The 21,683-nt window shown below is 37.6% G+C and overlaps 2 protein-coding genes across 2 annotated transcripts in view; both read right to left on the bottom strand.

Moving 5' to 3' along the window:
* Positions 1-1,358: 1,358 nt before the first annotated feature.
* LOC139140564 (protein D2-like) overlaps positions 1,359-21,683 on the bottom strand; it is a 178,444-nt gene continuing 158,119 nt past the window's right edge. The window contains exons 2-5 of the mRNA XM_070709906.1: positions 5,067-5,268; positions 3,108-3,188; positions 2,347-2,398; positions 1,359-1,786 (exon numbers count right to left, since the gene is read on the bottom strand). Of these exons, the coding sequence (XP_070566007.1) occupies positions 1,590-1,786; positions 2,347-2,398; positions 3,108-3,188; positions 5,067-5,252 (516 nt within the window). The 5' untranslated portion in view covers positions 5,253-5,268 and the 3' untranslated portion in view covers positions 1,359-1,589. The remainder of the gene's footprint in view (positions 1,787-2,346; positions 2,399-3,107; positions 3,189-5,066; positions 5,269-21,683) is intronic.
* Positions 7,315-21,369, bottom strand: LOC139140553 (asparagine synthetase [glutamine-hydrolyzing]-like). The gene is made up of 11 exons (XM_070709889.1): positions 21,175-21,369; positions 18,201-18,469; positions 17,516-17,662; positions 16,963-17,053; positions 15,989-16,174; positions 14,861-14,953; positions 14,012-14,139; positions 12,771-12,897; positions 10,704-10,911; positions 9,901-10,138; positions 7,315-9,450 (listed from the first exon to the last, which is right to left on the bottom strand). Exons 2-11 carry the CDS (start codon positions 18,447-18,449, stop codon positions 9,247-9,249), a joined length of 1,671 nt encoding a protein of 556 aa, XP_070565990.1. The 5' UTR covers positions 18,450-18,469; positions 21,175-21,369; the 3' UTR covers positions 7,315-9,246.

Here is a 21,683-nt window from a genome sequence, read left to right on the forward strand (position 1 = left end):
AATGTCTTGGTAGTATCATGCCACTTTGAGAGACCAGTATTTCCACGGAGCTCCATGAATTTAAGTGTATAGCTATTACATGTAAATATCTTCAAATTTCTGACACCTGTATCTATGCAAATTTAGCGCTAACTATGAAATCATCGCTGATGGGAAACTAATGAAACCTTTTCATTAATTTCAAAATTAATGTGTCAAAAAATCAATTCAAAGTCAATCGATGCCATGGTGCAGACAGAACCGTGACCAGACCTATCAGTGGAGCACAGTAACTGTGACTTACCTTGTAAGATGAAAGTGTGAAGAAACAGTCATTTTAAAAGCATAATATTCCTTTAATTACCTTATTTTGCTAATGTCCAAGGAAATATTAAATCTGCAGTGTATAAATACGTTAAACAAATAAAGTAAGAATTGAAATTTTTGACTCTTTGACTAGAGAAACAGAACAGATGAGGTCAAGAATTGGTAGGACTTGCAGAAATCTGTCTTCGAACTGTGCAGCAAACACGGGCGACACGTACGCATGTTTTGTAAAACCTAGCTTGTCGACATAATCTATTAAGGAATGGCAAGTAACCCGATCTTTATATACGTGTTACTCTTCTTACACTACAGTTAATGTATCACAATTTCAGTATCTCATACCGAAAATCAGTGTAATTGGAAAACTTCCTCTAGAAGGACGCCAAACTCAACCTTGAATAGCTTAGAGTTTAGCTAGGATTGGTTCTTTGGCTTGCGTCAATTCAAAACGTTGCATATCATATATCCCATGAGGAAAAAACCGGAAAGCCGGGAGGGTTTAAAGATGTCAGGCCCCTCAAATTGGTCTTCTTTTATCTCTCTCTCTTCTCTCTCTCTCTCTCTCTCTCTCTCTCTCTCTCTCTCTCTCTCTCTCTCTCTCTCTCTCTCTCTCTCTCTCTCTCTCTCTCTCTCTCTCTCTCTCTTTCTGCGGCTTCGATATGGTCAAATGGCATGCTGGGATGTGATTCCCCGCCTAGCGAAACTTCTCACAATGGGATCCAACTATTCCAGCGAGAGTTGGATCGATTTCGAAATATTGCGCCTCTTCGTTCATCTATAGCTATAAGTTTTAAAAGAAGCTTAAAAAGCGATGGTCGTCGGAACGGCGCATGTACAACTTTCTGTAAATGTATACAAACATCGCATTTCATGCACTATATATAGATGCATTATGTCAAAATAGTTGCAACATTTAAATTTACAATTTACAATTTTAACTTTCATCAATCGCCAACGTAGCTTGGATACAGTGTTTATATTGGTCGTAAGGGTCCCTAGCGACCTTTGAGCGCCGTTCCGACGACCACCGCCCTTTAACTTCTTGCAAAAAAAATTATGTGATCGTCATACAATATTTAAAATGAAGACAGCTAATGTTCCGTTGTCTATTTAACACCACATTGATTGATTCTCAGTTGCAAGTGATTGATCCCTGATCAAAAATAGAAACGAAAGTCAATCGGGACACGATCGAGACAAATAGCTTACAGAAAACCGAGCAATTTCGGCAAATTTTACTCCTAAATGTGTATTATCCACTCTTAAAGGTAAGAGTTCTAGGCCTAACGTTCAACTATGAAACAGAATGTGCCGACCGGGTCACCAAGGTTATTGTCGGATTCAAAGTCGTCCACATCAAAACCACCACGCCCTGATTCACTGTACGATGGTGTTCCACCTGATGGCTCCTCGTAAATTCGGAATTCGTATCGTTGGGGACCGCTTCCATTCAGTGGGTTCGGAGGAGTGTAAAAAAACTCTGCACAGGAAAATTAGAGAGAAAAAAGTGAGCAATACATATAGTTAGGATTTTTTTCGAAGTAAGAAAGACGACAACTATTGCGTAATTTTATGGTAACTTTTTATTTCGCCATTTCACTGCGGTGTTTATAAGTATAGAATATTGATACAGGAATATTCGGTAAGTGAAACCTGGATTTCATACTAAGTAAGTGGGTGTGGAATTTTCCCCCATTTTTTTGTTTTATTGTAAATAGATTGATTATTAATATCGAAGAGGAACTGCTTGGTAGTTTAAAATCTCTACGTCGTTTCGGTGCTCTCTAACAAAACTCGGGAGAGATCATGGACTTCCGCTCTGCACAGCGCAGTAATATCAAGCATTGCCTTTAAAGGCGCATTACGCCATGAGGGTTGTGTGCCCGGTTGTGTGCTTACGCATTTAGTACATTCCTCGGTGTATATTCAAAACATGGATCCAGAAGCCCTTGGCTTTTTGCTTAGATCTACCGAGTTGTGGTTAACGTGACGCCCTGGTGACAGAGTGTGATTGATTGTACATGAGAAAAGCATCCTTACCGTTGATATCACTGCCTCCAATCTCAGCATCTCCACCACGGAGACTTGATCCCTGAAAATTGTTCGGCAGAGAAAATGCAAAGTAAGATTTAGTGGTATATAATGTATCATCGACATCGTCATATATGATTATTTAAATTATAATGTGCAATTTATTTCAAGAAATATCCATGCCATTGTTGTGATCAGTGTATATGCAAATCACCTTATCATTCATAAAAAAATACCTACTAAGGGATACTCCTGTTATAACCATGTCTCCCATTGTTACAGGTACGTAAAATTGTCAGAATATGAAAATTTCATAATATATCATTAGGCTGCTTTCAATGTTGCTGATGTAGCTTGTGCTTCAAGCCATGGCATTTGCATGATAAGATTCTGTACTCTGTGACGCCTCCCGTACAGTTTACAAAACTCAGCAGGTCTATTTCACAGACTCTGCGAAGTGGCGATGAAAGTTAACTGTTATTACGTGAAAAGTGCATATGTTCCCCATCTTCTAGGCGATTATTATATATGAAATGACCCCACTATTTCTTTTTAAAATGGAAATAATTTTTTTCGCAGGGATGAAAACCGATTTGAAGAATAGTGACTTTGCAGACAAAACTGAAATTACTCAGCAATTGAATTCTGAAAAGGAAAAAAAATCACACATTCTCAACGCAGGCCTCATGACAAAGTTATTGCACAATTTTTGTGCCAAAAAAATTCTGACAGAAATCAAGAATAATCTGACATAATTACCAAATACATACCGGAATATCAGCCCTCAACCAGTGAAGGAATGCAGGCCTTGGAACATCCGGGTCAGACATAACCAGAGTGTATTCTTTATCCTATAATAGACATACAAGACAAGACGGATTGTTACTTATTTATAGTTATTGGCGATGCAGATTCTAGGAGTGGAATTGTCAGTAACTTGTCGCGACTCCGAACAGATTACGAAATCTCTTTTCCTGTCAACTTACACAACGACGATTGCATTGGCGATATTCAAAGGTAACGGTGGTTCAGGAACTTTGTGTAAGATATTTAGAATGCCAGGTCTCTACTTGGATACAGCTCTATCTCACGGGTATTGTTTCTGTTTATTTCCCATGAAAGACATTCAGGGACAATGACCATGGCCAGCATTACAACCTCTCCCCCACAGGTACACGAAAACTCGTATGCAAATAGCCCTTGACAGGCTTTTCGAGTAAAACTCTTTGTAATACATCATGAAAGCCCTTGATGCAACATTCACGATAAATCAAGATTTTTAGAACGCTTTGAAATGCCTACAGCTGATAATTTATATTCAACAATTACCCATCACTTATAATGAACTAGACACATATTGCAAAGATGCTATTGTATTGTGTGTGCGATAAAGTGTTCAAGGAAACAATTAATCGCTCAAAAAAAGCATCGACCCGACCTTATAAATTCTATCACACATATTTCCCCTCTTTTGTAAATCTATCAATACTGCGTTAACAATATTACGAATGAGGCAACAGGTGTCTGAAATGTAACGAACATACAAATACACCCATTCAATCACGCACCGTCAATTCAATTCAGCTCAATAGATGAAGACACCATTCACAGAAATGATAAGTACATTACATGTATCACAGAATCAGGATTACTGCAAAGGTTAACAAAGGACAAATCAGGTTTAACAAAAGACAAATCAGGATTACCACAAAGGTCAAGAAAGGACACTTAAGTAGCAAATCTAATGAAGAAGCCTATTAATAAAAACAAAATAATAGTACAAAGTAACAGTACAAATTATCACAACAAATCTATCCAAAGGTTAAAATTCGCACGAATGTACAGGGAGATGAAAAATAAAAAAAGATCGGTCAATGTTTAACTTTTGCATCACTTTAGGGGAAGAACGATACGAACTCCTTTAACATATCAAACGTATTGTCGATGTTCTATCAAGGAAAATTTGATGCAGCCTGAACAACAGTTGTACAGCTTGTCAGAGAACGTGTAGAAAGAATTTTAACTGGAGAGATAAATTTAAAGAAAAGAACTCGAAGAGAGAAAGTTGGTGCGGTCATGCAAGAACTTTATGAAAACGCAGTGCCACTGACTGTAATGAATGTTAAGTAACGTCATGATTTTTCAGAAAAGTCCATGGGCGGGCAGAGAGTACAATTCAGTTGATTTTCGAGGGGTTTACCATTGGGGGGGGGGATAAAGCCTGTTTCAACGAGAGGACTACTATAGTGGGGAGGGGTGGGCAACCAGAAACTTTCGTAGTTGGCAAAGGGGAAGCGGATGCTTTGCTTGTAGGCAGTCGGGAAAACCTAATTTCCAAATCGTACCGGGAGGTCAAGTATGGTTAGCTCTCTCTCTCTCTCTCTCTCTCTCTCTCTCTCTCTCTCTCTCTCTCTCTCTCTCTCTCCAAAGAAACACTGCCAGAACAGTATACCATAAAAAATTACGGTATACTATTCTGACAAGGTTGCTTCTTTGGGGAGGGGGGAGGGGAAGAAAAAGCTGTTGAGGCACTTCTTGATACAATTCTCAAATGGCTTATCGGCAGCATCCGTTCTTCTCAAGAACTAAGCTTAAGTCTTTATTGCCGACTGCCAACCTGCAGGTCGCTCGGTAACGAAAGTCGGGATTTTTACAGTCGCAGTACAGTGGAGCGAACCATCGATACCAACCGCTACAGCCAACCACAAATTTAACAACATACGACAAACCTTATCAGCGGAATGCATCTTCACGATCGGTTGACCGGGAGCTGCTTCCATCTGGTCACCGCATGTAACCGAACTGTCATCTAGTTTGAATTCGACGTTCCCAGGACTTTTGCAGATATTGCAGTTCGATGCTGATACAGTCAATATTGCCAGAGGCAACAACATTACCCTAAGTCGCATCGACATTGTAGCGTTGATAAAACTGCAAGTACGTATACCAAATCGACAGTATTATTCACCAGATCCCCAGAACGAGGCACCGTGCAATTATAATCGTAATTTGAGTGATCGCACTATTAATTTACGCATGCGACACAGGTGTATACTCTCCGTGATCTTCAACATCATGTCATTTAATGAAATCAATCAAGGGGGGGGGGGGGAGGTGTCTAAGGAAAAACCAGTCCTTGTTTGCTTGTTTGGGAATATAAAACAATTATACGAATTAAACAAGAAAACAGACAAGTAAAGTAAACTTACAAACATCCTGTACACCAGGGAAAAACGATGTTTACAAACAACACAACAACAACAACAACAACAACAACAACAACAACAACGTAGATAGCAACAATGGTGAAATGAACAAACAGTCTACAGTCTTTGCCGTAAACAGGATTTTTACCGTATGTTCACAGGAAAGGTTTCGGTGTCGACGAATGAATTTCGTTCGTACGTGTCTTCGTGCGATAATCCGATATGGTGTGCATACGTATGTTAGCCCCAATATCTGTCTCTTCCTTAGTTTTCCTCCGATTTAAATAAGTTGCCATTTTTGTTGTATGTCCTATGTAAAAAAAACCCAACAAACCCAGCCCAAAATTTAAAAAACAAAAACGAAAAAAAAACACCACTGAAACAAAAGAAAGCAACAAAAGAAAGCAAAACAAAGAAAAGAAACACAGAAACACCTACTAAATATTACATTCGTCTTAATTTTGTATATTTTGAAAATATCATGAACACAAATGTTGTCGACCAATAACCTAATGATATATTTCAAAATTTCTCGTTCGTGTGTTTTCGATTCTTGTTACTCATCACGTTTTGTTATATTCACATTATCCAATTATTTGGCCACAATTTCTTTTCGTGTCATTGTTATGAATATCTTTCATCACACTGTTTGAGTCTTGTGTGCTATTTCTGTCTGTTTACGCTTCTTTTACCACGAATTCTTATACATTGACAACTAGATGGTCCGCCGTGTAAAACTCGGGGGGGGGGGGGAGCTAGTTGTGGGGTTACAGTGTCGGAACAGAATCAAATAGACCGAGGACAGTGAATTCAAGTTTCGTTATTTTGTTGACAGAGGTCAGATTTTTGGAAAGCCACAGTGCTTTCTGTTACTTTAATGCTGGATGAAACTTTTTCCGAACTTAGGTGGCGAAGGGACAATATCAATGCACCTCCTCAAATTGTTTTGTGATACGATCCGATATGGCCACAGAGTGACCGTTACTTAATGAATCTTTTCACGCATAATGTCCTTAATCTGATTAGGGCCATCTTCATTAATGCTGGGAAAAAGGATATTGCATAAAATACTTCTTTTTACTGTGATTAAATAGGGTGGAAAGGCTGGATGTTGTTTTAGTTTTTCTCGGCCTAGGAACCTGTATAAAAAATGTGGAAGCTATCAGACAAGCAGTTTTTTAAGAAACAAATTTCACATTATCGACCAAAAGTTGCAAAATATACAAAATTGCAGATTTCATCACTATTTCAATACATTATAAAGAAGATAACCCCTAGGAACCTGTGTATAAAATATCAAAGCTATCAGATGAGCAGTTTTTGAGAAACAAATATTTGACCAAAAATTACCCAATACAAAATTGCAGATTTCATCATAATTTCAATATATCATATTTAGTCCATCTGTAGGAACCTGTACACCACTTATCAAAGCTATCAGATTAGTAGTTTTTTGAGAAACACATTTTTTGACTAAAATTGGCAAATTGCCCCAAAAATACAAAATAGTAGGCTTCATCATAATTTGAATATATCACATTTTGATCATCCCTATGAACCAAATATCAAAGCTGTCAGACATGCAGTTTTGCAACAGCCCAGAAAAATCATTGTCCCTGATATGTATTGCAATCCTAAGAGTGTGTCAGTATATGGACACATATCACCTGAGCTATGGAATATATTTGCTCTGGGTAAACTGTGGTTTTTTCTAGTATGTTTATAATCCAACATGTCAAATGAAAACAATAATTACACAGAACACAATAGCCTGTATTCATGCATTTATTACTTTGCTCTCATAAAACATGAATTAAAATGATTGCTTCTCATCAACAGTGTTAAGAATATTGTAGAGAGAAAAAGGTAAAATAAACTTTTTACAACTTCAAATACACGAAGGCCAATGACAAGGAAGTGCTTTTCCTAGGCAACACGACCCTTAAAATTCATTTCTGCGTACAATCCATGGATTGTATTGCAGCAAGTGTGTGGGTTTGGACCATTAGGATCATGGATTACTTCTAAAATAAATTCATTTGCTTGAAAATAGCAAGCTTCTCTTGTAGTCATATATACTTATAAAGGGCCAGCAGCTGTGACTTATACCGATTTTTTTCACTATCACTGTCTTTGTCAATATATTGCAAGGTTCTTGTTTAACTACCCAGTACATACTGACACGACCACTATTTAGTTTGTCAACACAGCATGTACACGTGTGAAATGCACCTTTATTGTTAACACTTGAATTCTAGTCTACATCAGAATTCACTTGTCAGGAATAATAATATACGTTTCAGGCTACGTTGACAAGCTGAATACTGTGTATCTAAACATGCTCCGGGGAGTTCAAGGTATACTGTCACCTGTTCCAATTTTGCCACAGTTACCACGGAAAGAGCAAATCTAACCAATTACAGATGTTAAGCGGGTGGCCGCTTTTTAAAAACAGTGCCCTCACATGGGTATTTTGAACACCAAGGAATGCCCCTTTGACCATGTATGGGCATATTTAGATTACAGGTGACTGTATACCTTTAAACAAGAAACTGTGGTTGACATTAAAAGCAAAAATAATAAACAAGTAAGAAAAGATACAGCTACAGGCCCTGCAAGATGATTGATGCCCAAATGGAAATTCTTATGTCGATTGTACTCAATTCTTCAAGCCTGTCATGTGTCAATGTCATGACATCTCTAGAAACGGATTTCAGATTCTTTAATCAAAATACAGAGGTAACACAGCAGCCCTGTTCACAATAGTGTATTGTTATGTGGAGGAAATAAATAACAACAATCAGAGTAGTATATATGACCCTGGTACATCGCAATGCATAAAAGGGTCAATAACTACTGACTTGGCAAACAGCAGAATTTGGACAAATGACCCCTGCTGACCCTGGTACATCATAAGGCAAAGTTAACATAAATAGTTTGAGTTTATGAATACTACGACTTGTCATTCAGCCAACATGAGAAAAACTGTGAATATTTAAGTTTTAAAGAGAGAGTGAATCCTGAGGGCTGTCAGTCTCTTTGTTGTACAATCTTTCACTATTTCAAATGGCAAAAATTTCATCTCCAAGAATCCAATGTTCTGAAATAGCAAAGCTCAGAACAGCTTTCTCTTGACAGACGGATTAGATTATCAAATAATGGCATTGTCTGGTCTTTATGAAATTTAACAATACTTAACTGGCATTTACACAGTTGTCACAAAAAATGGCGTGTGAAACACATCTGTTAAACCCTTTTCATCCCTGAAGAAATTTCTTTCTCAAAACAGTTGGGTATTGAGTAAACCCCGTGTTAATTAAGACATTTGAGTGGCACTGAACAGAACCTGTACCCCTTTAAGTTGAAATCAGCGGAGCTAGCGATAAGATACTTCATGTTACAGAATTATTTTTCAAAGTTAGATGGGTAAGTAAATACATAGTTCACACAGCTGAGAAAGCATTCAAATACCTATGATGAACCTAACATAAAAGTAAATGATCACGGACAGAAATACGTGGCTTACAGAGTTTAAATGGCAACATAAAAATACTGCATTGATAGGAAAGCAAAAGTAAGTTTTGCAAAACTGGCTGTTGTGTGATCAGAAATAATATTAGAAGATTGACGACATCAAACAAAACACAGATTAGAGATAATGATATTTTTCTTCACAGTCATTCTTTGTTGTGAGCTGATGTCTTTAAGAACTCTTGTAGTGTTTGAGTGTTCTGGCGGATGGATCATCAGTTTGGCTCCATTTTGGCATCCAGATGTACTTGATGAAATTCTCTGCCTGGCCTGGAAAGTACTTCTCGAAGACGGACCGGTAGAAGAAGCCTTCCTTTGTCCTGGGTGGGTTGAAAGGGAACTTCCTTGGAGCCTCCTCAAGATCTTCATCGTTTACCTGATAATATAAGAAAGAGGACTTATGCATTGAAGTCTATGCAAACATGCTTCCTTCCAGATTGAAAGATCTGTCGTTTGAGGGCGCTCTATATCTCCCATAAAGAACGCCCTCTAACGACGGATCTTTGTCTAGTTTCCTTCAACACAAGAGAGTATGGTAAAGACAAACACAACATAGTTTTGTTAACTACACTAAACTTAATTATATTGTTGGTAACTATGATCAAATCATTAATGAACATACTTGCATTGTAATATAATCAAATAATGTTCATCTATTTCATCCTAAAATCTTTTATTATCATTTTTTCTCGAGAGCATAACTCTGAAGGCTTCTTCACTTTGAGTGAAATTCACAAGAAAATGCAAGTAAGTTACCACTAGATTGTACCACTTGTGCATCAATGATTTTGCTATGGACATGCATGTTTTGAAAACCAATTCTCACCTGAGTATTAATGTGCTCTTGTAGAACTTCAAACCAAGATCTCTTTTCGGAAGACACACCATCACTGAAGGCTTCCTTGGGACGCCATAGAATGTCATCAGGAATGAGACCGAGGCCGTCAAAGGAAGAGCGCAGAAGATGTTTCTCCACGCCTTTCTTTGGTTGTCTGTCTTCAGGCGGCAGTGAAAGGTAGTAGGCACTGAACAAGTGATCGAGGAATGGAACTCGAAGCTCAAGTCTGTTTTCACAAAAAAGAAAACAAAAACAAACATTTATTTACTACATCTGAAGGTATAATGGATATCTTGTGTCATGTATTATCCAAACATAGATCTGCAGTAACATTTCACCCTACACGAGATCTGTTGATACTGGTGAAATTTTGATGGCACACATATTGCACAAATATGCCCAAATTTCCATACCTCATCAAATAAAACGTTCAACAGATCAAGCTAATATGATATCTTCGTTGTATGTACAAGGCTGGAGTTCCAAAAGGATGACTTTGTCCTGTAAAAGTGATTGCTACTGTCATATTCTGTGTAGCATAATCTCTACATAAGTACATTTATAGTGTGTTAAACTGATTACAAGATATACACTTTTTTCACTGCAACATTTCACAAATGTCTTTTTATTGACATTATATACAATGTACTTCACAAACACAATACTTATTTTACATTTTACATCCCTGAAGTTCGCCCCCAATGACTTTTGGACTTTGGAATGGCCTCATTGTTTTCAATGGTAGACCGGTCCACCTTCAAAACGCACATAGGGGTGAGCAGCATACTTACCCATGCGCAGCTGTCGTTCTGTCGGCTCTGAGATTATCATACATGTACAGGTCTTTCAGGAGTCTGACACTCTCTTGCGCACCTTCGTCTGCAGAGGGCGCTTTATGGAAATATATGTAGCCCTGACAGAGTTCGTCTGCTCCTTCACCAGAAAATATCACAACACTGTCTGTCGTCTTCTGGATGTACTTTGATATGAGATACATGCCTAAAAATTGAAGATATTAATAATAATTATTATTAATATCATGATTTATCATCATAACTTCATTTCTGACTTCCAGATGTAATTCATAAGTTGAAAAATGATTTCAGGTGCTATTATAAATAAATATTTCCAAGAGGGTAGAGCAAAAATCTATACAAGGAAAACAAGTCATCGTTGATGACACAGTCCCCACTTGTTAATGGGTACTTTGATTACAGGTCCTCAGAGAGGATAGAGTCCTCTTCATTAGGTCTGTGATAAAAATACTGTGATAAAAATACTTTTGGATAAATTCGCTTGATACATGTCTGAGTTCAGGACATGAAAAAATCATAAGAAAATGGCCGCACAGCAGCTATATTGAATTGTATCACAAAACAAATTAACGGGCAAATGTATGACCAATCGTATCACAAAACAAATTAACGTGCATATGTATGACATTGGTCAATCTCCTTTTACCAACTTTGAATAAAATCGCTTGATACATGTCTGAGTTATGGTTCTGGACATGAAAAAACGCAATAAAATGGCCACACGGCGGCCATATTGGATCGTATTACAAAACAAATCAATGTGCATGTGTATGACATAGGTCAATGTCCTTGTACCAAGTTTGAATAAAATCGGTTGAGATATGCCTGAGTTATGGCTCTGTACATGAAAAAATCGTAACAAAATGGCCGCACAGCGGCCATATTGGATCGTATCACAAAACAAATTAATGTGCATAGCTATGACATTGGTCAATGTCCTTGTACCAACTTTGAATGAAATCTGTTGAAACATGCCTGAGTAATGGCTCTGTACATGAAAAAATCATAATAAAATGGCCGCCTGGTGGCCATATTGGATCGTATCGCAAAACAAATTGACGTGCATATGTATGACATAGGTCAATGTCCTTGTACCAACTTTGAATAAAATCGATTGAGATACGCCTGAGTTATGGCTCTGTACATGAAAAAATCGTAACAAAATGGCCGCACGGCGGCCATATTGGATTGTATCACCAAAAAAATTAGAGTGCATATCTATGACATTGGTCAATGTCCTTGTATCAACTTTGAATAAAATCAGTTGAAACATGCCTGAGTTGTTGCTCTGTACATGAAAAAATCGTAATAAAATGGCCGCCTGGCAGCCATATTGGATCGTATCACGAAACAAATCGACGTGCATCTGTATGACATATGAAGTAATCCTTGTACCAAGTTTGAATGAAATCGCTCCAGGCATCTCTGAGATATCTGCGTGAACGGACGGACGCACGGACGGACGCACACACGGACGCACGCACGCACGCACGGACATGACCAAACCTATAAGTCCCCCCGGACGGTGTCCGTGGGGACTAATGAGCTTGTTCCATAGATTTAACTCCTCTGACCTGAAATGAAATTGTTATTGGCCACATATGCATCGCTCAATTGTGCTGCTACTATTCACTTGGCTAAGGCAGCTGAGTGTTGTGTAAATTATAGCAAGTGAGATTCAAAATGTCACTCAGAGTTTATTGGAGTTCCAGGATAAGATAATATGAAAAAGAAATGCTCTTATGGGACCAGGTAAGTTGAAGCTGAGGTAAGTTGAATAATTTCACTTAGCTCTAGATTGGGATTGGATGGGTAAACATTTGAGTCTACATTCAGTCATTGCTTGTGGAAGAACACTGTGGAAGGCTGTACTGTCCCATTCTTAATCATCGGATGCTGATTGTGAACAGCCAATCACATCATCCTAACACAGACAATTTTGTTTTTATTTAGTTTTCTAGTTTCATCAACTGTGCTTAGTGAACAACTGGATGGCCATGCATGTACAACAATACTACAGTGACACATTCAGTATGGACTCACCAACTGATGCTCGTACAGTAGTGATGTCGTAGGTCTCCAGAGAATATATCACATCTTCCAAAGCTGCAATACCCTCCTCTGCTGAGAATGTGATTTCATGGTGTTCTGTTCCGAGATGGTCTGCTACCTGAGGTGACAGAGAAGTAGAAAATATCCATTGTGAATTTATTGTTTGGAATGCATTTACTCTTACAGTGATAAAACAAAACCAAAAAGGTATGACAAAACAAAAATCATTTCATGACAAAATAAAAAACATTTCTAAAGTTGTGGACCAAAAATGAAGTAGCTCAAACATCAGAGGGTCCAGCTTAGGGTAATGTTTACGACCCTTTAACTTTGCTTGCATTACTGAGTCCACTATGCTTCATTTGTACCCATTTTATTACCTGTATTGAATGTACCCACTACCTAATGATGACACAAACTTGAGAGAAGTACTCTGAAATCCTCCAGAAAAATCTTCATCGTGAGAGCATTGTGCAGTGGAAAATACAATCTTTTAAAATGTCATTTTATATCTAAAACGCTCCTCACTGCAGTATTTCAAATGTAACAAACTTCAGAGGTAACTAAACATTGTGACTGTCTTGGACTACACTAATGCACTACAATTTAGTTACAAATGTTCTGATAGGCCTATTCAAAATTTTCAACATGGTGACCTTTGCAAAGATGTACGTTATTGTAAAATGCGCCTTGAGGACAGATATTTGGACTCTTAAACTTTTACTTTTCTGATATACCACTTGTGGGGGTTCATTTTAAACCTCTTGGTGTAAATAAACTTTTCACAATTATCTTAGTTTTTTGGAAATCGAAAAATTTTATTTTTTCCTCATAGAGTTAACACAGGGATGGTGGCCATTTTGAATTTCAAATATCAAGAAATCTCAGGTTATTTGTCTCTCTGGTACCAAATTTTGCACGGTGACCCCTGATTTTTATATTTGATTTGGTAAGAGAATGATCGAAACCGTCTTTAAGGAAAGTCTGACCAAAAGTTTAAGTCTTTCACTTTCAAGGTGCAAACTACCTTAAGTGACAAGATGTTGGTAAGTAGAGGCTATGGAAAGTTATGAAATTCGTTTCTTACAAAATATGAGATTAAAGATAGTGCTCAGAAGTACAACACGTCTCAATGCAAATTGTAATAAGCCCATCAAATTATCTAAAGTTTGTTGAACAGTAAGTGCACGACCCATAGCTAGGTCTCACACATCTTGAAAATCTGTCCTTACCTTCCTTGCTGCTTTGATGTCTGGACTTCCTTCCATACCGATGGAAAATGTCTGGAGAGGGTAGGAGATTCCTTCTTCCTTGGATGCTTCACATAGCAAGGAACAAATGAGACTGGAATCAAGGCCGCCTAAGGCAAATGTGAAAATCAATGGCTTAATTCATTTACCTATTTAGATGTAGATTTAGTGATGATTTGTTTTTGACAGACTAACTTCACAGATTATATTTTGAAAAATTTTGAACTCTTTACTATATTTTATATTATGGAAAGCACAACATTTCCTGTTGACTGACAAGTTTTGAGAAATTTGTCAGCTAGATATGCATATTTGTAAAACTGGAACAAATGTGAAAATCTTGAAATACAGTTTTGTACAACAGTGCTTAAATGATTTGAAACTAAAATTCAAAATTTTGAATGTATGGTGATAGACTGAAAAATGGAGGATTCACAATAAAGGTTAGACTCTATTGAGCACACCAATCAAAAGGTGTTCAGTTGTATGAGATTAAACAGAGTAGAAATGTCGGTTTGAAAGTTTGAATTTTAGTGTCATTTTCTCATATGTGAAAACTGCACTATTACAATCTCTTGCTGAGATCTTAAATCATTTACATTGTCAGAAGCATGTCTGAACACAGTTCCACTTTCTGTAAAAACAATGATTGACATGCATAAAGTATTGGCATACAGAATAAACACGGTGACTTGTTGATTAACTGTTTGTAAATCAGAACTTGTCTATCAAAATTGAACTACATGATGTTTCATGATACAAATAAAACATTGTAATTAATACACTTTGAATGATATCAGAAAACAAGCACATAAATTTTGTCAAATTTACCAGATAGAAGACAGCCAATCCTTCGATGTGACATCAACCGCTTTTTGACAGCTTCTCTGAGCAGCATACGAATATTCTCCTTTTTGTTGTTACCTGTGTGAAAATTACATAGTGTTGGGAGTTAACATACTTTTTGTGCTGGTACAACCGGGTGATTCAGACCCTGCTCAGACCAGGTACTTACTGTGAAGGCTTTGGAAACTATCACAGAAAGACTGAAGAACAGCCCCATCGGTGATCTGAACAAATTTTCAAATTTGATGTTTCAGAGGAAAAGATTTTTTAGTCTGCAAGTGGTCTTTTCATTCCATTAGGGCCAAAAGTTAACAACGATGAATCTTGTAATGAATCAGCAAATATTCAACAGACGTTTGAAAAGGCAACTAAAGCAGATTGTGATATTGTTAAAGCCCTAACACCCTTTTCATATGTATAATCAAAATAAATTTCCGGTGTTCTAAGTGGACTACAGACTAATTTCACATCCTGAATACAGGGTTGAGGTTTCTACATGACATATGCCAATCCTATTATGACACAACTCAAGCACCCAGAGGTTTCAAATTTGAAGCAAGATAAGGGATGAGGATGTTACAAATCTGTACAGTGTAGTTCTAAATAACTGTAATCAGTGATAATTCATATTGTAAACGGTTTGTGTGCTGACCACTGTAAGTTGAAATACTCATAGATCACTCCATTTTAGTTTAAATTCTGTTATCTTACTGAAGAGTTTTCATCATGTTTTAAATATAATTTGCGACACTCCACTTTTGAGTAAGTTATCGTCTACATTGACATCAATTTGTGACGGGATGTAGCATGCGTTACTGATAGATCATTTTAAATCCATACAGAAACTCAATGTTATATTGTGGTATTGGTCACATTGATAAATGCTGAACTTTGGAACAATTAACTTTTGACTTGGAGACAACAGTGTTTACTGAATCATTTAAATACAATCATGGAGCAAAGTTCTTGTGGTGACTCCGTTGATAAAGAAAGCATGCTTACTAATCTTATGCACTATGCATTTCCAACAGCACTACATTGATTTTGAAAGTAAAACAAACCATAATCGATCGCAATTTGATGTGACAGTTAAATTAAAAGAGTTTGGCTTACCGTTTGGTCTGACGTTTCCTTCGATTTCCGACCACTTCGGTACTTCACCAACTGCATGGAACTGGCCCCTCTCAATCAAGGAGACTTTGCCGGAGGGTTTTAGGTCGTATGATTCATAGTGACCGGGTGGAAAAGGTATAACATCAATGTTATGGTCCTCTTCGCCATGCGCAAGACCCATCAAACCTAGAGAAATTGGTAACAGTCGTTCCCATCAAACTGAACTCAGCATGAGTGGAACCTGAAATCGCCTAGTTGGAGACAATCAGAGTGCTGGAATACACCCTTGTGACATATGCTTTGAAGTAACTTACAAGAGAAATAGATTTTTTGGAAGACCCTGAAGTCATAGATACACACCTTACAGTCTGGTCAAGTGCTTAAACTCAATTATTTAGCATCTGATACTCTTTTCATAGAGTTTTACTTCAACTTAGACAATGTCTAAAAATGTTAAAGTTACACAGGAATTTTGCTTGCATGAGACAATGTAAACAATAACTGTTAAGGCAGTTAATGCTTTGAAAATAAAACCTTTGCTCATATTATCCTAAAGCAAACTTTCAACCACCATCTTTCAAAATCAAGGATAAAAAATTGGGGGGGGTCCACCACACAAATTTTGGTACTGGAGAAACAAATTTACCAATATTTACCAATAGAAGATGTGGATAAGTGTGAATGGTGGCAAAATATACAAGATTACCTTGTCTTATACCATCAGCAAAGAAAGGGTATTTATCCATACTTATACCAACCTAGGAAAAGCATATCAGCTCTAGGTTGTGGGAGAGTCACCCCCTGGATAACTACCCCATATGACACTCACTCTGAGGTATCAAAACCTTAGCCATAACTTATGTGCAGAAAATGTCCTGGTAGTAATGTCCAGGGGGTGTCTGTCCTGATACCGATTCCTTCAAACGTAAAAAAGAGCAGTGATCTAGCTATATGATAAGGTTTTTGAAATTCACCTTTAGCTTCTGATGAGACAGCAAGAAAGCCATCATCCTTGAGTAACCTGAACATGGGTCTGACACCGTACAGATCTCTTCCAAGAAACACCTGATAAGACAGAAGGACAGTGGAAATATCACAATTATACTTCTGTGCAATATGCTTCGAAAGATTAAACACATTACTCTAAATCAATATAAATTGTCTTCTTTACTTTGTTCAAGCCATTGTCAGATAAAAATATTGCAAGACTAGATAAGAAGCAACACTAAGTGTTGAAACCAAGAGTTCTTCCATTATTTTGCAAAAACAAATAGCACAAATGTTGAATAATTTGTGATAAATTTGAGCGGGAAAGTAACTCTGTTATTTTTCCATTCACACCTGCATTAATCAGGTATTTTGTTAAATGGAGAAAACATTTGTGTGAATTCATCTTTCTTTACTTTCTTTCTCCATTTTCTTGAAGACAAAATTTAGTAAAACAACTGAGAATGGAGAGACTATATGTATGTGTACTATACCGTCAATGAAAGCATGAGTTGTTACCATTGACAAACCATGGCTTACCTTCCTATTGGCAGTGTCAAGTAAAATGAAAGCATAGACTCCATCCAAGCGCTTGGCAGCCTCTTCAATGCCAAACTTGGCATAGAGATGAATGATGGATTCACCATCACATTCTGTCAAGTAGTCGAAATCATATTCCTTCTGTACCTGTGAAAACCATCCATAAACAGTATAATTGTGTTATTCCATAAGGAGCTGGCATATATTCATGTTTTAATCTTGACTTTCATTGTTTGGCCAAAACTCATCAATGGGGACTGTGGACCTGTTCACTGGGAATCTGTGATGACAAGGTCAAGGTCAGAACTGATGAACACACATACACAATCTTCCATCTAGGATTCTACAGAAATGAGAGCAATGCCCCATCATTTCAAGGCAATTCAGCATAATTCAATGGTGCCAGTATATGTATTTGAAATCCAAGGCTGCCAAAATAAATATGCAAATTCACACATTTTTTTTCTGATATGAATTAAATATCCTCCTCTAAACAAGTGGAAGTTATAAAAGTAATCTTGGAACATACGATGTTTCAATTTAAGTTACTTAGGAGGCATATCGAGAAAAATATTCAAACACAAATTATGTAAATTAAGTTTGACAGTTTTAGATCGGGAAAGAATGCATAATGCTATATAGCAGAATACAAATTGCAGTACGGTAAAGGCAGAGCATACTGTACCTTTCTGAAGTTGTAAATTTCTCCGTTGTAACACAGCCATATATGAGGATGCGATCTGACTCTCATCGGCTGCATACCGTGCAGGTCGTCTACGATCGCGAGACGATGGAAACCGAAACAGCAGTTCTTGAAATGGTTGACGTTTTCTATCCTGAACGCGTCCGGTCCACGATGCGAGATGTTCAATGCACTGCTGCACTGTTTTGATACATCCTCGTCACTGCCAAATATTGCCCATATGCCACACATCTTGACTGTTGGGAGAGATTCTGAAAAAAAAACAAAACAGATGTGGAATTGGAAAATATGCCGCGGAAAAATGTGACGCTCTAATGTCAGAATAAATGCGAGTCCCGAGTCTCTCTGTAACATATCCTAACATATTAAACAAAAAAAAAAGTTTTCTTTGTTTTTTTTTCAATGACTATAACACGTATGAAGCAAATCATTGCTGAGCTGTTAAGTGCACACAAAACAAGGAAAAAAAAGATGAAAGTTATTGAAAACTATAGGATCAAAAATTTAAAAAATTTATATTGCATGACCTGTACCATATGCTAACTTTATGACAACTTCAATGCATCTTTTCTGTTCTGATCCTCACAAACAGATCTTTACGGTGACTTTATTGCTTGCCTTTTCCCGATTTCAATGCATTTTACTGTCAAATTAACTTTTAAAGTCATGAATCCAATATTAACACTCAATATTGGGTGTAAAAAGAATGGATCTGTTGAAAACTGTATAAAATACATTTGCATGACACACCCTTGTCAGGGCATAATTATAATGTACACGCATATTGTATAGTAACCAGTGACCTAGTTACCTATTAAGCATCTTCACTTTTTGTAAACATATTATTTTATTATTTTTATGACTGTGCCCTCGCTTTCTGGAATAAATCATGAAGTAATGAAAAGCTAGCATGACACAGAGGCTGGTGAACTGTCCCCAGTTGATATGCTCTGCTTAGATGATGCAATACTCAGCATATGGGAATATGCGGGTGATAAAACATTTACATAGAATCTACAGCTGGGGTGTGAGGTGATGCATAGAATGTTCTCTGGGAGAGGTGGCTAACACAATCATAAATTTTACTGATAAATTGGGTTTTCCAGTCCATTCTGATTTGTAAACTGAAAACACAGCGCTCTCATTTTTGACAAATCCATTGTTCAGTTGGAGTGTCCGAATTAGGTTATAAAGTATATTATGGTATTCTGCAAAGTGCAAGATGCCAAGATATCTCGGTTTATCAGGATCAACAGAAGTCATGCTCAGCATGAGGAGATGCCATATGCTTTTTCCAAAGTTTTGACTGATCTTTTGAATGGGCAGAGCATGCATACTCAACATGAACCATATTTTTCAAGTTGTCCAGTATGGCTTTTTTTTTTGCAAAGGCAGCAATGCTGCACAATTTCTTTGTTGTATGAAAAATATTACTTTGCAAGTTTTCCCATTTCTTACTGGACACTTGTGCGTAGGTGCACAACCCTTTGAACACTGCTGCTGTCATGTTTCTAACATTGCATGTAATTGGAGCAATACAGAAATGACTGTTTTTTTTTTATCAATGCCCATGTTAAAAGCCTGTACACGGAGACTGTTTATCAAAGAATTGGTGTTTGCCATCAGATGACCTCCTTGACGTGTCCTTTTTTGCAAACAATGGGGCTGGCCAAACTACCAAAAACAAGTTGTTTATCACGACCAGTCATGACACTGTTGCATCATGTATGATGGGAGCTACGCGTTCTCCATTGCATGGCTGTAGACATTGTAAAACTTTAGTTAGATGATATTGCAGAGTGTCAACGGGCATGGTCAAGGATGCAGACTCCTGTTCATAGAGCGTCCAGCGTCTGTGATGATGTGGGGTGATGCGAAATATTTACATAAGTGAAAGCGCCCGTTAACCCATTTCAACTGACCAATCACGCCACGACGCTTTATAATACTAGGGACCCTTGGACTCCTCGACGCACATGCATTGCTTCCGCGCAGATTTACCACTTCATCAACAAAGTGGACGGCGTGGGGAACACGTGAAAGGGCCGACTGTTTTTTTCGCGACACATTGCATTCAAAACATGCAATAATAAGACGCTAGCAGTTTGTCCGTCAACCTTGTTGCCTACAAGACGATCTGGTCTAAGAGTTACACAACTGCATTCCCAGTATACCAGCTCGATATGCAAATACACTTTCATTCCTTTCTTTCTGCAGGACACTACGTGTCACTGCGAACTCTTTTGTTTATGTTCATTTGTATGATGCCACCCTGCAGGCTCTATGGTAACGAAAACGAATAAAATCGGAGTACAGACGAATTCAGTCTCTCATATCATTCTATCAGAAACAGGAAGCGTTTGTTCTGAGGTCATGACTCGACAAACAACCCGCACCGTAAACACGTACATGCCGCTCTGTCAAAGCGTGCAACATCCGCAACATGGCATTCTGACAACGTAAAACTTTCAATATGGTAACTGTTTCAACACGATCTCATAAAATCATGGCAAAGTTTGGCGTCTTACGGGATAAAATGGATCACTTTGAGCAGACATTTTCATGACAATGCGCTCGATCGACGTATTTTCAGAAAATGGCGAGCGTTCACCTTCAAGGACAGGAGATACCCGGATAACAAACTGTTAATCTCGATGTGTCTTCGTCAATCCAAAGTCATACTATAGTACAAAAATATCTTTTAATATCTTTGCTTATATAAATTTTGGGTCACTGTCGAAGAATGATTTCACAAACGTTTCAAAGAGTCGTGGCATTTCCACAAAAAGTTATTCCAGATGGCATACGTCTTGAAATACTTCTCATACTACATGTACTACACTATCAGCAGTGATCATGTATGATTACGATTGGTTTCAACATGTGTTGATAGTGTGTATATATACACAGGATACCCTTCAACGGCGGAGCGTATAAAATGGTGTTGTACACTAACCTGGCCTTCTTCAGTAGGCAACTGCACGCAGAAATCGCAGAACACTGTTCCTCAGAAAGACCTCCGCCAAATAAGGGTGTGTGTGGCCGGAGACTATTATGTTCGTGGGTAGATAGCGTGTGTGTGTGTACGGTAGGGAATGAATTGCATCAGAAAATACCGGCATCGTTTGTAACCAATACTGTAACGCTACATAAATTAGACGGAAATATTTGGTGACTATTGATTGGATATGCTAATTTCTGACCCTGAAATATTAACATATAACATGTTTATAGCGCCCTCTTCGACAGTGGTGTAATTATTTTCTTTCCTCTGTTTTTATTGTGATGCTGATCAATACTCTTTCATACGTGTGCATTAGTTGATGATACTCTTTAATACCTGTGCATTAAAGGGAAACAGTCGTCTGAACTGCACTTGTGCGAGTTTCTTGTTTACAAACAATGTAGCCTATATCATGCACGATATTATCATAGCTGCAACATTTAAATGATACGATGTAGATT

Source organism: Ptychodera flava, chromosome 9, assembly GCF_041260155.1.
Source record: "Ptychodera flava strain L36383 chromosome 9, AS_Pfla_20210202, whole genome shotgun sequence".
Lineage (NCBI taxonomy): Eukaryota > Metazoa > Hemichordata > Enteropneusta > Ptychoderidae > Ptychodera > Ptychodera flava.

Coding starts and splice junctions, on each gene's coding strand:
- LOC139140553 (XM_070709889.1), bottom strand. CDS start 18,449: ATGTGTGGCATATGGGCAATATTTGGCAGTGACGAGGATGTATCAAAA. Junction 17,663..18,200: donor AAATTTACAACTTCAGAAAG/GTACAGTATGCT, acceptor TGGTTTTCACAG/GTACAGAAGGAATATGATTT. Junction 16,175..16,962: donor TGTCTCATCAGAAGCTAAAG/GTGAATTTCAAA, acceptor CAATTTCTCTAG/GTTTGATGGGTCTTGCGCAT.